The 16,012-nt window shown below is 43.6% G+C and overlaps 1 protein-coding gene across 7 annotated transcripts in view; it reads right to left on the reverse strand.

Annotated features, from left to right (window-relative positions):
- FHOD3 (formin homology 2 domain containing 3) overlaps positions 1-16,012 on the reverse strand; it is a 402,086-nt gene that overhangs the window by 96,712 nt on the left and 289,362 nt on the right. For 2 of the 7 annotated variants that reach the window (XM_080686375.1, XM_080686374.1), the window contains exons 11-13: positions 7,597-7,695; positions 4,294-4,626; positions 3,571-3,648 (exon numbers count right to left, since the gene is read on the reverse strand). The exons of 3 other annotated variants lie outside the window; for them this stretch is intronic. In XM_080686375.1, coding sequence (XP_080542501.1) covers positions 3,571-3,648; positions 4,294-4,626; positions 7,597-7,695 — 510 coding nt within the window. The remainder of the gene's footprint in view (positions 1-3,570; positions 3,649-4,293; positions 4,627-7,596; positions 7,696-16,012) is intronic. 2 more of the 7 variants (XM_080686380.1, XM_080686379.1) reach the window with 1 other exon arrangement.

Genomic DNA, 16,012 nt, shown 5'->3' on the forward strand with positions numbered 1-16,012 from the left:
AAAAAAAAAAAAAAAAAAAAAAAAAAAATCCCTAACTGTTTTGTTTTGTTTATTTCTCATTAGAGATGGTTCCCAAAGTCCAAACCCATTAAACAGCAGGATTCTGACAAAGGGTTTAATAAGGCACTCATGTACAGTCAAACTATTTGCTAACATAAATTAGAATCCAAATTATTTTCATTTGAATCATGAAGAGTTTTCTTGCCTCTCCTGGTGGTACAATTAGCATTAAATCCATTCAAGATTGGTAGAAAATGCCAGATGACTGGCTAAAGAAACATCTTATTAAAAATTCTGCTTTAGGTATTTCTGAATCAATTTCATTCATTAGATATAATCTCATCGTGTGGCTGGTGACGAAGAATAAGATGTCCCTGGGCCTTGTGGATTAGCTTGTTGCTAAAAGGTGCAAGTGTCTATGTTTTCATTCAATATTTCCCCAGGAATAATATCACAGCCACTAGGTTTAAATGAGCTTACATCATTTCACAATCATCTTTTATAAGTTTCAGGATTTGAAGAATTCTAGAGTTTTCTTTGTTTTTCAGAATAGATGCCCTTTAGCAGGTTGTATTTAGCCATCTTCACTCAGTGAATTCCCAGAACACAAACTAGCATTTGAAGCCCTTGCCTGGGGTAGGCACTCATGATTAATTACAAATAACAAGATTCAAAGAACTTTGCCTCCCAAACTACTCAGCCACTCCTTCCCCTGAACCAGTTAGGGACCTTGTATTTGGGGATATGGGACCTCAAGGGTCATTTGTATTTGGGTACTTGGGACCTCAAGGGTCACTATGATATAAGTGCACAAAGACCTTCCTACATACGCTGAATCCAGCCCAAACTCCTGCTGACAGAAATCAGTTCTAACCATTCTGGGAAGCAATTAGACCTCAATATGTAGATAATCCTTTGACAGAGTAAGTCCACTTTTGGGGAGTTATCATAACGCTTATGGTTATTTATGTACAGAAAATATCAAGTAGGGAACATTATGGAGATCATAGTGAAAACTGGAAACTACCCAACTAGCTAACAATGCAAGAACAGGTAAGAACGTATATTACTCATTAATGGAATATTATGCAATCATTAGAAGTTATTGCCAATTTTGTAAGTGATAACATGGGAAATGTTTATATATATATATATATATATATATATATATATATATATATATATATATATATACACATACACACACACACATATATACACACACACACACATATATATAAATGTTTACATATATATATAAATGTTTATATCTACATATATATCTGGGCTGAATTAAAACATCAAGATATAATATACATTAAGTTTGATCACAAATTTGTGTAGAAAAAAGTGTAAAAAACAGATCATCTATTTTAAAAAGTGTAAGATAAAATGTCAGTTTTTCTTAATAAATTACACTATTATAATGAGAAATGAAGTATTTCCATTTCCCCCAATCTATCCTGTGTTAAATCTTGTGTGCTGGCTGTTTCTCTTACTTGATTATTTGGTACCACATGCGAGGCCCGTGCTCGGTACCAGGCCTTTCGCCGGCAGATGGGGACCCAGATCCACAGCGTTACTCCATCGTCTGCTCATTGCACACACCACCTTTGCAGGACTTGGTTTCTGGCGTTTATTTTCTCTTCTCTTAAAAAACCCAACACTCTACATGTCCCACTGCTTCCATGGGTGTTGATTTGATTTTTCTATTTCGTTTTATTTTTTTATTTGATTTTTCAAGAAGATGCCCAAACCACAGGCACAGAGAAGGCAGGAAAGCAAAGGATGAGAAGAACGTACAAAGAAAGGAAGATGCAGAGAAGGAAGAGAAAAGCTCAGGCGCAAAGAAGAGGGAGAGAAGGGAGAAGGCAGCAAACGGTGAGAGGTGGAGGGAAGGAGGCTGCCGCTCACCCTGAGCTAAGTCCTTGGGGAGCTGGGCCCTGGGCTCAGGCTTCACCCTGGGTCCCAGCTGCCTGGACTCCCGGCTGGTTATTCTCCGCAACTAAAACAAGTCCCTTCCAACCAAATGTAGGCATTGGGTGGACTGTTTTAACAGGATTACTTTACTAAAATTATGCTAAAATGATGCTATGGAAATAAGGCAAGCAAAATGCTTTCCCTCCTCCTTTGGTCTTTCCAGTGGCGAGCAAATAATTCAAATACCTCACAGCCTGTCCAGTTTTGCTTTTCCATTTCAGAGAAACTAATTGGATCCTGCAATTCACTATTCAGTTTTCTTTTATTTTTCTAATTTTCAATGACTAACTGGTTGGTCTCCAGTATAACCCATTTAATTGCAGTCATCCACGAAAACCATCAGAAAATCAATGGGAACAAACAATATTTAGACAGTATTCAAATTCCTGTCAAATATTTAAAGATTATAAACTCTTCTCAGTTCAATCTAAGTTGGTCCTCATTCACAAACATGTGGCTGCTTTTCGCAGTTTCCATGTATATTCATGTCAGTAATTTGTATGTTTCTACTGCTACCTCCCCCAAGGGCTGTAAGTAGTAGTGAAGCTTGGAGACCAAGTTTGAGGAACCTGGGTCCCAGGAAAGCCCCATCAGAGGCTGTGAGACCATCACCAGAAAGTCCTGGATCGCCATCTTGAGCAAACACCACCCTGCTGGGGGAAATGCGGTTGCCAAGATATTTTTATTCCAGTGAAGCATACAGCTCTTAACTTGCACAGAGATCCTGTTCTCAGAGGGCATACGAGCCACATTGGAGGCAATCCATAAACATTGTGGGAAAGATGACAATAATCCAAGACTGTTAAATCTGAAGAGACTGGTCGGGAACTTGTAGTTGGGAGGTGTTTGAACTGGAGTCCACAGACTCCTGGAGGCAGGGCGTGGCCAGGTCAGGCCTAGGATTAGGAGTTCTGTGTCCATGAGTCCACAAAGGAGACAAAGGGATAGACTGCCTAAGAGAGAGGCCTATATGATGTACAGGTTAGCACCAGGCTTTGGAGCAGGCTGCCTGGCGTGGAAACCACTCTCCACTTATCCAGCCTCTCAGTTTCCTCTTTTATAAATAAGGGCGAGCAATAGAACCTACCTCTTAAGGGTTAAGTGATACTTTAAAGCTCCAATTTAATGAAAGTACAGGGCCTGGCTCTTAATAAATGCTCCATAAATGTTAGCAATGATTATTATTGCTCTAAGATAGGAGTGGCCACCAGCATTAGCAGTAATTGATTTTGGACAACTGATTGCTCAAAATATACAACCCTCTGTTCCCCATTCCCTGCTCTGCAGCAGTTTCCAATCCAGGCATCGGTGAAGGGTAGACACACAGGCAAGCTGACAGGCACTGCTGAAAATTCCCTGTGTAGTTTTGATTTATACACCTTTCTCCCCCTGCCCTCCTCTCTAATTTTATAAGAATTATTGAAGTGTTCACACTTTAAGTGATGTCATTGTATTAATGTCCATGAAGTGATTCCAACTGCAATTGTTTGCCATCTCATGGGAGGCTATGAACAATCTTCGAAAGAAAAATGCATATTTAGAATAAAAACAGAAAGCTATAGAAAAAGGAAAGGAAATAAAGACACCCACCTATTAGAAGAGAAAGACCGGAAGTTGTAAGGATCAGAGGCAGAATTCGTGCTCATATGGAGGGAATCAGAGCCACTGCTAAAGGAAAGAGCGCCCCACTCAAAACGCCGCATGGGAAGCCGACTAAGCACTTTGCTGAATTCTGAAGGTCAAAAGGACCCAAGCCAGACAGACGGGTGTGAGATGCATCGATTATGTCAGACCATGCAGTTTCAAACTTTACACTGAAAATCCATTTTTAGCCCAGTCAGGTGTGGCTCAGCAGTTGAGCATCAACCCAAGAACCAAAGGTCACAGATTTGATTCTGGGTCAGGGCACATGCCCAGGTTACGGTCTCGATCCCCAGTGGAAGGCGTGCAGGAGGCCGGCGGTCAATGATTCTCTCTCATCACTGATGTTTCTATCTCTCTCTCTCCCCCTCCCTTCCTCTCTGAAATCAATAAAAATATATATTTAAAAAAGAAAAGGGGAAAAATTCCATTTTTAGTAATTGTATGATTACACAAGCCCCTTAATTTGAGCAGATGACAATTTTCTTGTGCATCGTGCCTAACTACTGGTAGGTATTTTGTGAGTGGTCAGGAGTTAGTTCACGCCACAGCTGCGCTCTGCGCTAATGGAATCCACACAAACAGCAGAAGACAAGACAAGCGATGTGGTTAACAGGCTGTGCTTCCATCCCCGGGTCAATCTCACGCAGGCCTCCACACGTGCTGATCTACCTGCTTTCCTTCTGGGCCTCGGCTTCTTTTTCCTTGGTGGATAAGGGTGAATCCTCGAAGTCATAGGAGAAGAGATGGAAGGGGCTGTGGGGCACATAGGGCAGCTTTGCTATGGTCTGCGATGCCTTCGGGGGGCCAGGTGTGGAGGTCCGAGAGGCAGGGGTGGGGTGGGGCAGCAGGGCAGGCCCAGAGGACCCACTGCCCCAGGGGCTCCCCCCTGCAGTGCTGGCTGGAAGCTGCTTTCCCTGCGAGGTGGAGGTGGCGCTGGAGGCAGGGGGGAGGGCTGGGCTCTCCTGCCCAGTGGGCTTCTGCTCTGAGGCAGGGCTGGCCTGGCTGCCAGCGCCGCAGGGAAAAGAATTGAAGGGAGGGAAGGAAGGGAAGAAAAGAGATTCAGGAGAGAGAGAGCAAAAGTTAGCAAAGAGGAAAAAGCATGTAAAAACCCACTACTGCTATGGCCACTTAATTCAGAGTCCAGCTGAGCCCCTGGAACTGCAGCATGAAAGCCCATTACTGACGCTCTGGTTTGCTCAGTAATCCTGGAGCCCTGGGTTTGCCAATCTGGGAGGCAAGACCCACCAGGCCTATGGGCATAGAGGCCTATGGGACCCCTTTGGGATTTAATGGAACCCCAAAGGCTCTTCTGCACCTGTGCTTCAGCCTTCCACCTCCTCCCCCCACCCCCCCGCCCCAGCCCCACACACACACATTTTTCCCCACTGGCTGTATTGGCACCCGAATCTCCACAACTTGAACCTCACTTCTTTGTCTTGGTCAAACAGAGTATCGGGCCTCTTCCTGAAAAGCCCAGTCTTGAGGAAGTGACATCCTATAGCCCATACTTTACTCACTCCTTTCGGTCCTTTCTTGAGAGCAGGTATGGATGAGAGAAAAGGGAAAGAGACGGGCCCGGCAAGGAACGCAAAGAGCAGGAAGGAGGGGTCAGCGTGAGGAGCGCACATTTTGCCCATTTCACACTTTCCCAGGGCCTCCTCAACTCTAAGAATTTGGGTTAAACTCTGCAGTTTTCAAAGCTATGGCCCCTCTCCCAGAGAACCTGACCCCCAGCCATGCCCATCTGGGAATGGGATATGAGCTGTTTTGTTTCCTTACCTCAAATTCTGTGTTCCATCTACATATAAGGGCAGGGACATGCCAGCTGCCCTGGCCTGATGGGAGGGTGAGACCACACTGATGTGCTCAGTGCAGGCCTGGCACGTGGTGGGCACACACAGCAGGCACACATAATAGGTATGCATGGTGGGCACACACAGCAGGCACATGTGATGGGTATGCATGGTGGGCACACACAGCAGGCACGTGATAGGTATGCAACGTGGGCACACACAGCAGGCACGTGATAGGTATGCAACGTGGGCACACACAGCAGGCACACGTGATAGGTAGGCATGGTGGGCACACACAAAGAAGCAGCCAGCAGGAAGAGGGGCCAGCAGAAGACACAAAACCCACAGAAGTAAGCAGGATCTTCCCACCACCTTAAAGTCTAATAAGTTTACACCAGGGAACAAATAGCATGCAGATTGATGTGAATTAACACCTTGGTACTGTCTAAATAGAGCCCTGGTGTTCAATATGCACACCTTTATTTCCTAAAACTGAAAAACCTGACTGTAGTGTCTGATCAAGGACACCCTCCAGCGTTAGGCATGATGTCAAAAACACTTCAGAGGGTTATATAACAACCACCTACTGTGCAAACAATTCTATGTAAAGACAGCACAATGTCAGCAGGGATGCCTTTGAAAGCTACCCATTCTGGCCAGATTCTTCCATCTGGTCCATAGGAGCTGAACTATGTGAGTCACTGAGGGTTGAAGGGTGTGTGTGTGGCGGCGGGGGGAGACACATGCACATTTCAGCACATAGAGAGCCATACCTGTGTATTTATTGAGGGTCTACATAATTTCCTGTAACTAATTTTTCACCTCAGGAGGGACTGTTAATTAAACCTCCTCCCTTCCCAGAGCATCTGTACCTAAAAAGTCACTATCGCCAAGCAGGGCTCTCGGCATGTGCTAGGAGCTCTGGTAAATGCCACCTTTCTCACCCTCGCATTCTGAAATGTATGGCTCACTCTCTGTCACCAGGCCATTCCATTCCTCTCTCCATACCTGCTGGCTTCTTCCCAGTTATTTCCAAAGGGGGGAAGCAATCATTAGTTTGTCAGTTCAGAGAGGATTCCATGACCCAAGGGAATGGTGGGAGTCTCAGGGTGTCAAAGGAGCCTATATGAGAACTTTTATTTGTGCTGGTGACCTGGAGAATGAGGCCACAGCAGCAAAGAATCACATTGACTTCGAAGTTAGTAAGAGAATGATTTTACCCTAATTCATCCAAGATCCTTTTAATTTTGCTTTTTGTGGAAAAAACTAACAATAAGTGTCAATTTGCAGTATAATCAATTAAGTGGAGGAAAAAAACACCTGCAAGGTGCCTATGTCTGTTACCACTGACTAAAGACAAAAGAATGCACCTTGGAGAGATGAGCAGAGAACAGTAAACTCTCCAAAGGACCCTAGAGCTGTTACTTGTGCTGGGCATAAAAATAAATACTGAAAAAAATTTTCCATACTCTAGTGCAGTGGTCGGCAAACTGCAGCTCGCGAGCCACATACGGCTCACGAGCCACGGTTTGCCGTTCTGTTGACTAATGAATTTGCCGACCACTGGGATAGGGGCTTAATCACAAGGAACAACAACAGCCTGTAATTATTGGAATCGAGAGTCTAGGTCAATGGTCGGCAAACTCATTAGTCAACAGAGTGGCAAACCGTGGCTCGCGAGCCGCAGTTTGCCGACCAGTGCTCTAGTGGATAAAAAGTGTTGCTGTCCATTTTGATAAAAAACAAACTTGCATCATTCACACAGTAGTTACCCACACATTTTAGCTAATATTGTACTGGTAAAATTAGTAGGAAGAAGGAAACACACATAATTATTTTTAGTACAGTGCTGAAAGGGTTAAAATTTTCTGTCAATCTGACTGAGCCAAAGGTCTTAATGACGGAGGGAACAGTGGGAAGAAAACCAATTGGGTGAGTTTTCCACAAAGCATGGTTAGGAAGGCTGTATTGGAGTAAAAAATAAAGTTCTGTAATGAAAACATGCACTGTGATTTCTACAGACTCATGGCTCTGTGGCTCTGTGTACAGGGTCAGTAAAGGTTTGCTGGTGGGGGCTGGTGAGGAAGGAAAGAGACTACTGACAGGTGGCTGCAAACCATTCATTAGGAGGGAGCCTTGGACTTTTAGAGGGTGCCTGGGAGGGTCCAGCCCTTAGTACCTGTCCTTGCCCTGAGAGGAGGCATCATCCTCTCTCTCTTCCTCTGAATTGGGTTCCGTGACTGGCTGCTCCTCTTCCTCCTCCTCCTCCTCCTCATCCCTGAGAAGAGGCCAGGAAAAAAGAAATGCACACAGAGACAAGATGGAGAAGTGAGATAAGCATTACAGACAAACAGGAAGATGAAGCAAAATAACTCCAGCTGGCTGAAATGAAAACAGCACATTCAATCTGTTAGGAGAAAGGAAGAGAGTTCTGAGATGGGGAAATTTCAATGTGGGGTAGAGATGCAATAACCCAGCACAGGGCAAATTTCTTTGTCAATTTGGCTGGATGCCACTGCCTTGCACCCCACCCAGGATTCAGAGCAGCTTCTGGCTTTGGGCAGGACTCTTCTGTGGTTTTCCTCCTCCACACAGGGTCACGCAGGGAGTGTGTGGTGAGGCCCAGCTCCTGCAGCAAGCAGGGTCCTCACCTCTTCACTGCACCACTGTTGAGTAGAAACCACTGAGGGTCAGGCCACAGGGCACTGACCTCCATGGGCACCTATGGTTTTTGCATGCCACTCCCTCATTCTCAGTGAATGTGATTCGCAGGGGAAGGAAGGGAGGGCTGATCCACTTCAAGGGTAGATGCGTGGTCTAGGTGGAGTCAATCCATATCACCCCTGGGTTTCTCCTGGTGCCTAAGTCTGGAGCCACTTATCATTTCTTGGGGAAGAAGGCTGCCTGTGAGTGAAGCCAACCCGAGAAAAGCAGAGCTGGAGAGAGAGAGGGAGCAGAGCAGCCGCCGTGACAATTTTAAACCTGGATCCAGTACTTGTGAAGTTCCATTCTGGCCTTACTAATGGAAGATGATAAATTCTCATTTTTGCTACAGATAGTTGAATGGGGGTTTTGCCCTTGCAGCTGAACAAGTACAGACTTTAATAACTGAATCATTACCCTCCTCTGGCCTCTAAATTTTGTCAACACCTGATTTATGTTACTGTCCACATGAAATACATATCTGAGGCCATGTGGGCTTCTAAATGCCTTGACAAAGGAATTGACTCCTGAGCTCCAGTGACCTTCATCTTTTTTCTCTTCAGCCCCTCACACACTGGTCCTCCTCACCATGACACAGAACTAGCCCGCCTGGGAAATCTGACCACAAGCCCCCATTCACCCAAATCTCTCATTCCACTCCTCCCACCATAACTTTTCTGCAATTTCATAGTGTCCTTCTTCTACTTTCTTTTCTTTTTCCACTTTCTAAAGTAGATGCATCCATAGACCCAGCACTCCTTCAATGCTACCTTCCAATTGCTTCCCTCCCCTACTTCAAGTAGCACAGGTTAGCTTTGCCTTTTCTCTTCTCCACCTAAGAGGAATCCTACATGTCCAGCTTCTTTTGTTTATTGTCACATTTCTGAGATTCGTCTACACTGTTATGTGCACTTGAAGATCATTCGTTCTCATTGCTACACAGCATTCCCTTATATGAATGTACCACAATCCAGTTATCCACTTTGTCATTGATGATAATCAGGTACTTTTCCGTTGAAAACTATGCCCACTTGAGCCTGAGACCACCTTCCCTCAGATTGATCAGAAATTTGCAGGTGTTATTAATCTTGGTCTATCCAGAACCCACAGATCTCTACTCTGCCACCCAATAGGTCTCTCCTCTTTAAAACAAAACATGGAGCCTCTCCCTCCAAAATGACTTGATTTCACTTGCTTCCCCAGGTGGTGAAGTCATGTAGAAGCAAAGTCTGCTCGACCTGGAGAGGCTCGGAGCCAGGCTGCCTGGGTTGCACTCCATCATTTACTGGCCTTTGACCTTGAGCCCCACTTTCCTTATCCCAACAACAGTACCTGCCTCCTAGGTATAGTGCTTAATATGTAAAGTACTTTGAAAGGTGTGGCATATAGTGAACAAATCCGTTTGTTTGAGCTGTTAGCTCTCTCCATCTTACTGTGCTTTGGGCCTTCTGAGGAATCTCTAACATCCCCACCAGTGGATACTCAAAACTCTACTTGATTCGGTAAGGACAAGGACACAGTACTCTGCAAAGCATTCCACAGCACTGTCAGCAGCGCTCCCCCTTTTATAACTTCCACCTGTGTAAGCTCCGTCTTCCTGAGCCCTTTCTCTTGCATGCAGTTGTCCTACAGATGTTTGCAGAGGGCAATCCTGAGCTACTTCCCAACCTGGCTCCTCTTTAGGCTCAACATTTGATCCTGCAATAAATCTTCCCAGGTATTGTGTGTGTCACAGCTGTGCTATCAGGACCAAGGGTAGGACCAAGGGCAGGCAGCACAATGATGCCCTGGGAGGGCCCACTTCCAGGATGCCCTATGGTCAAAGCACTGGCCTTGCCCTACAACCAAGTAGTGAAGAAGGAAATGCCCTCTCGAAGGGCATAGGACTTTCTGTGCTTGATTTTATTTAGTTTCATCCTATGATGAAATTAGTCAAACAGAATGATATTTTATGTGATAATATTTAAGACTGAAGAATTAGTTCAGATCATTTATTTTTTTCCCAATTGAATTTTATCTTAAAGTATAACTTAATTTTGTTTATATTTGTGCTACCAAATTCTGGGGTCTTTGACATGTGGATCTCAAATATCTCTAGGGGTGTTTTGCTTGTTTTTAATGATAAAGAGTTACCCAAGGGCACAGGTGTGTTCTGAACTCATCAGGTATTTTCCTTTTTATCACAAACAGTCCCAAACTTTACGGAGGTCACACCATTTACATTGGGAAAGCAAGAGGCCCAACATCTGACCAATTCTGCAGGAGTCAGTTTCCTTCAAAGACAACTTAACTTTCCCAAATTTGATGTCACTTTGGCAAAATAATTGGTGCTATCTTGTAAAGTTAAACATTCATATTATGAACCTGATTCATATCCCCTAGAAGTGGCATTGCCCAAAGGCAGTGGTTCTGAACCTGGGTGATTCTGTCCCCTTGGGAGACATTTTTGGTTGTCAAACCTAGGGAAGGGGTGCTACTGTTATCTAGTGGCCTTAGATGTCATGCCCTATAAGGCGAAAGACAGCTCCCCACAACAAAGAAGGGCTTGGTCCAAAGTATCGCTAGTGCCAAAGCTGAGAAAAACTGCCTGTAATACAGAAGACATGTGCACCAGGACATGAGTCTAAGAATACTCGCAGAAACAATGTAATTGCCAAAAAATGGAAACAACCCAAATATGTACCAACAGGAAAAAGAATAAACTGTGGTATTCCAAGCAGTGAACATGGATGACCTTCAGCTCCATGTGACTATATGAATGAATGTTAAGAGCATAATGTGAAGAGAAGAAAACAAGTGTAAGAAGAAATATGATATACTTTTTATAAAGTTCCAAAAGGCAGAAGTGGATAATATATTGTTCGGTTATACATATGTCTGATAATCCTAAAAACCAATAATAAACCCATAAGATAATGATAAACAATATTTATGAGTGCTGGTTACCCAGGTCCAGAGATGGGAGAGTTGGAAGTACACAGATAAATGTGATTTAGGGGTAATGCTCTGAGTTTTTAGTGAGGCCACAGTCTCACTGCTGTCCTTTATATTAATACATAAATTTTATATAAAAATAAATAAATGAAGACAGGGCCACACATGGACCAAAGATGACAATGTATCATGAACCAAGGATTATGATTAATCCAACTCTTAACTATTAGAATGTTTAACATAGATTTCATTTTTTTAGAGAGAGAGAAGTTTTAGGTTCACAGCAAAATTGAGCAGAAGATGCAGAGATTTCCCACAGTGAGTAATAAAACAAATTTTTTTAAAGCGAAGATGTGTAGCTATAGAGCAAGAGCTCTCTCTCCCTTTATCCAACAAATGTTTATTGAGCATTTATTATGGGCAAGATGCTGGGGTGTAGTGGTTAAAAGAAGTTCCCATCCTTGAAGTTTACAGGCCCATGAGGGAGAAATACATTAAACAACTAATTGCACCCAGAAATATTTGACTGAGGAAGACTTCCACGTGCTCTTGGAGCAAAACCCAGAAGGCCAAGAAGAAACTTGACCAGAGGACAAGATGGGATTTTGCACATGATACTCCCCTGCTCTCACACATCTACTAACCCTAGGATCAAGTCCAATATGCCTACATAATACTCTAACCCCCCATCATCTCTCCAACTTTGCGTCCCACTTTCCATTCATAAACCTCCACACCCAGTCTTTATTGGTCTATTGCTCTATTTACCCAACACCAACGGCATGTCAACTTCGGGTCCTTGCAGGAGCCATTCTCCCTGCCTGGAGTTTCTCCTCCTCTCCTTCTCTAGAGGGCCTACCCTCCAGGGACATCCAGTAAGTTCTTACTGCCTATTTCAGTTCTTTGTACTGTGGACCTAGCATGGAGTTCATCATGGAGAAACTTGCATGGATGGTCCAAGAACAAGACTGGCAAGAACTGAGAGATGACCCTGGAGATCTCCCACATTGCAGGTAGGAAAGAAGAGATCCAGAGAGGGCAAGATCACATAATTTGCCAGTAAGAACTCTGGGCTCCTAATGTCCAGGCCCATGTCCTTTCTACCATGCAGGCTACAAGCAGAATCCAAGTTGTTTTTATCACTCAATCATCACTGCACTGTTCCTTCTGAGCAACAGCTTCCTGAACTCTGCTTCTCGATCCTCCTCTAACATAGCACAGCCAACAAAATACCATTTGTACAGCTCACTAGAGTAAAGGACAAAGTTGTGTGTGGCCCCCAGGAGACCTGTCCAGTGCCCCAGTCACCCAAGACCTGCCTGGTGGCCCTGAGGGAATCCGTCTTGACACAGGTATGAACCGTGTGTGGCAACTAGTTAAAAAGCTCTGCAATAGGTTTAGATAAGATGCAGACCTTTTAAATGCCCCATTTAGTTCTGTAAAATGCATGGGAAAGAGCATAATGAGATGAAAAAAATATTTCATAGAACTATTTTGTTAAATTTACGACAGAGAACGTGCCCCTTTGGGATTCTCGGCATTGCTCGGTGTTAGAGGATGCTGAAACTGGAGTTTGAACTCAGCCACATAGTGACTCACACTTTCTGTTAACTTTAAGGCTGTTTCTAGGATACCAAGGGTCCAATTAATGATCTGAACCAGTTAAGGCATATATCTGACCAATTGGAGGAATGATTTCATTCAAAAATAGAGTTTTGTTGTCCACCAAAGAGAGAAAAAAGTTTCCCTCTAAAGATTTTTGCCAGCCAAGAGAATGAAAAGACATCTAACAGAGCCCAGCTATTACACTGATGTTTCCATGGTGAGAACCCAAAGTTAGACAGGAAAGTATTTATTGTCTCTGCAGCACGCAAAGCGTAGAAGGAGTATACGGTCCAGGCCATGGATACTGAATATACTCAAGAACAGAACCTTAATACAAAAACCATTATTTTGCTATTTTTAGAATGGATCCAGCACATTCTTTTTGCTAAAAACATAGAGCTGTTTGTCCAGCCGGGTGTGATTCAGGGGTTGAGCATCAACCCAGGAACCAAGAGGTCATGGTTCAATTCCTGATCAAGGCACATGCCCGGGTTGTGGGCACAATCCCCAGTAGGTGGTGTGCAGGAGGCAGCTGATCAATGATTCTCTCTCATCATTGATATTTCTGTCCCTTTCTTCCTCTCTCTGAAATCAATAAAAAACATATTTTTTAAAATACACACACACACACACAGACAAAACAACGATGGAGTAGCTTAATATAATGGAATTCCAGTCTGTATAGTGTAAATATCAATAGGAGGAAAAAACACACAATTAGTAGCTGAGTTGCAGATCTATTCATGCATAAAACAAGTGAATCCAGTGATAACCAAGGGCCTTGTGATGTCTCACTACTTTCTTTTGTATGTACATTGATTTTTATGATTTTAAAACCTTTACTCTCAGTCATAGATACTAGTAAATTGCTTTAAATGTCCCTGAGAGGTCTCAGAGAGCAGAAGAGACACTAGGATGACTGAGGACTGGAATTTTCTATGAACTTTTGGAAACAGCAGGGATGCCAAGCGCAGTCCAGGGCTGGGGATTCCAAGTGGCAGTGTCCAGAGGTGAAAACAGTCCTGCCCTGTGTCAGGCTTGGCTCCACCCTGAGACCCTGGGGCTCTCTTATCTCGCCCATAAAATAAAGTGGAACAGCAGAATGGGAACCTCCAACTCTGGGGGTCTGTGATATCTGAGGAAACAGCACTGTGTGGCCATTAGACAAGTGCTCCCAACTCCAGAAGTTGTCCAATCACTAGTCTAATCCCTAGTTTTATGTCACTCATTTCTAAGTGTTTGAAAGAATGGTACTCCCTGCACATATTCAGTATTATGTGTTTTTTTTTTACAAGTGGGAAGGAAATGACACTAAAGAGTGAAGGACTACTAGTCAGCAACGAAAGAGACATAATACGTATGTATTTAAGCAGCAGATATCAAATATAACCCACCACGAGGAAGCCAAACATGTCTGAGTTTCAGTACACAGTAATATCTTTCTAACTCGTGACTCAGTTTGATTGTAAAACTCTAATTGCCTTTTTACATGCTTTGGACTTCAACACACCACAGTCAGCTCATAATATGGTAATAAAGTACAGATAATTGGCATCTAGAGATAAACCCCAAATCTTCTATTTCAGTCAGTGTTCTTCCCAACAACCTCATTTTCTATTTTCTCCCCCTCTCAAGTCATGCCCCAAATTACCACCGTGACCACATGGACTTTTTTGGGTAGCATTTGCTTTCTACTTCATTGACCATCTGCTGGTGTGGATGCCAATGAAGAATGAATTCTATAAAGTGGAAATAACAGGAAGAGAAAAGAGTGGCAAAGGGCCAGAATGATTGAGAGACCTTCACCAAAAGAACTGGACACATGTCACAGGTCCGCATGTTGCCCTGCACACTCATACAGCTTCCACATTGTCCCAAACAGTTCTGGGCTCAGCCTGCCCCAGGAGGGTGGTCCTGGAAGATTCAGCAGTGAGTCGTGCTGCCTTTCCAATGCATGCTTCGATCTCTGCATGGCTCTCTACAGTCAATAGCAATCAGTGATCCTCACCCTTATGGATATACTATTTAAAAATGTGAAGGCTTAGACTCTACCTTCAGAAATTGTATTCAACTATTTGGGGGTGTGGACTGGACATGGGTTATTATAGATGCTCCACAGGGTTGAGGACAATTGCCCTAGTCCAAGCTACCCATGTTTTTCAGTGGTTTTGCATCAATAGCAAACAAGTGTCCCTGTTTCCAATCTCCTTCACCTTGATCCAATCCCACCAGGCAGACAGGCATCTGTTCAGATGTGCGCTGCATGCCAAACAACAAGGAGACACTGTGCTGTGGTTTCTAAGACCCTGCATGACTTGACCTGCTTACTGTACAACCTCATCTCATCTGTTCCACCTGTGTCCCCCTCCACACTCAGTAGCCTTGTCTCTTGAGACACCTGTTAGTTACCCGGGTACATCATGCCTTTTCCTCCCTTTGCTGTTGAACATGGCATTCCATCCACCCAGGCAGCTCTTTTCATCCTTTAGGATTCAGCCTCAATGCCTGAGAAGGCTTCTTGGATGACTCCCATCTCGCTATCCTCTTTTCTAAAGAAACTTTTAAAATTAATATTAAACTACAAATATCCAAACTCCCTTTGAGAAACTATAATATTACTAATAAAAATTAAGTCCCCTTTGACCAGAGGTAATCAGTGTTATAAATTTGGTGTATAAATTTCCAGATGAAAAAAAATTAGACATGCCCTAGCCAGTGTGGCTCAGTTGTTTGGCTGTCATCCTATGCACTGAAAGGTTGTCAGTTTGATTCCCAGTCAGGGCACATACCCGGGTTGCAGGCTGGATCCACAGGAGGCAGCGGATTAATATTTTGTTTTTGCATTGATGCTTCTCTCTCTTCCTCTCTCTCTAAAACCAATAAAAAATCTTTATAAAAATTAGACATATTATTCTACAATTTTTTTTTACACAGCAATTGATGTGACAAGTATGTTGGTACTTATAATATGGTGCATTTCTTAATGCTGTTTGCCTTCTATCATATGGCTATTGCATGTTTTACTTGCCTAGCCATTCCCCAATTGTTTGCTGTTATAAGTGATGCTGTAAGAACAACCCCTGCGCATGTCCTTGTGCACATCTACAAGTTCCCCTCAAGGTCATATCTTTAGATCCCTGTTACTCTCTACCACACAGCCCTATTTGCTCCCTCCAAAAGCTCTCCTCCAAAGCTACACCTGCCTTGTTACAATATTTATGTGTGCACTGTCCTATGAGCCTGGATGCTTCATAAGCATCTTGTTTACCATTGTATCCTCAGGACCAAGAATGTGGATGGCACAAGAAAATATTAGTTGAGTGAATAATGAATGAATGAGTATGATTCTGCTC

This window comes from Plecotus auritus (assembly GCF_963455305.1).
Source record: "Plecotus auritus genome assembly, chromosome: 8".
NCBI classification, from domain to species: domain Eukaryota; kingdom Metazoa; phylum Chordata; class Mammalia; order Chiroptera; family Vespertilionidae; genus Plecotus; species Plecotus auritus.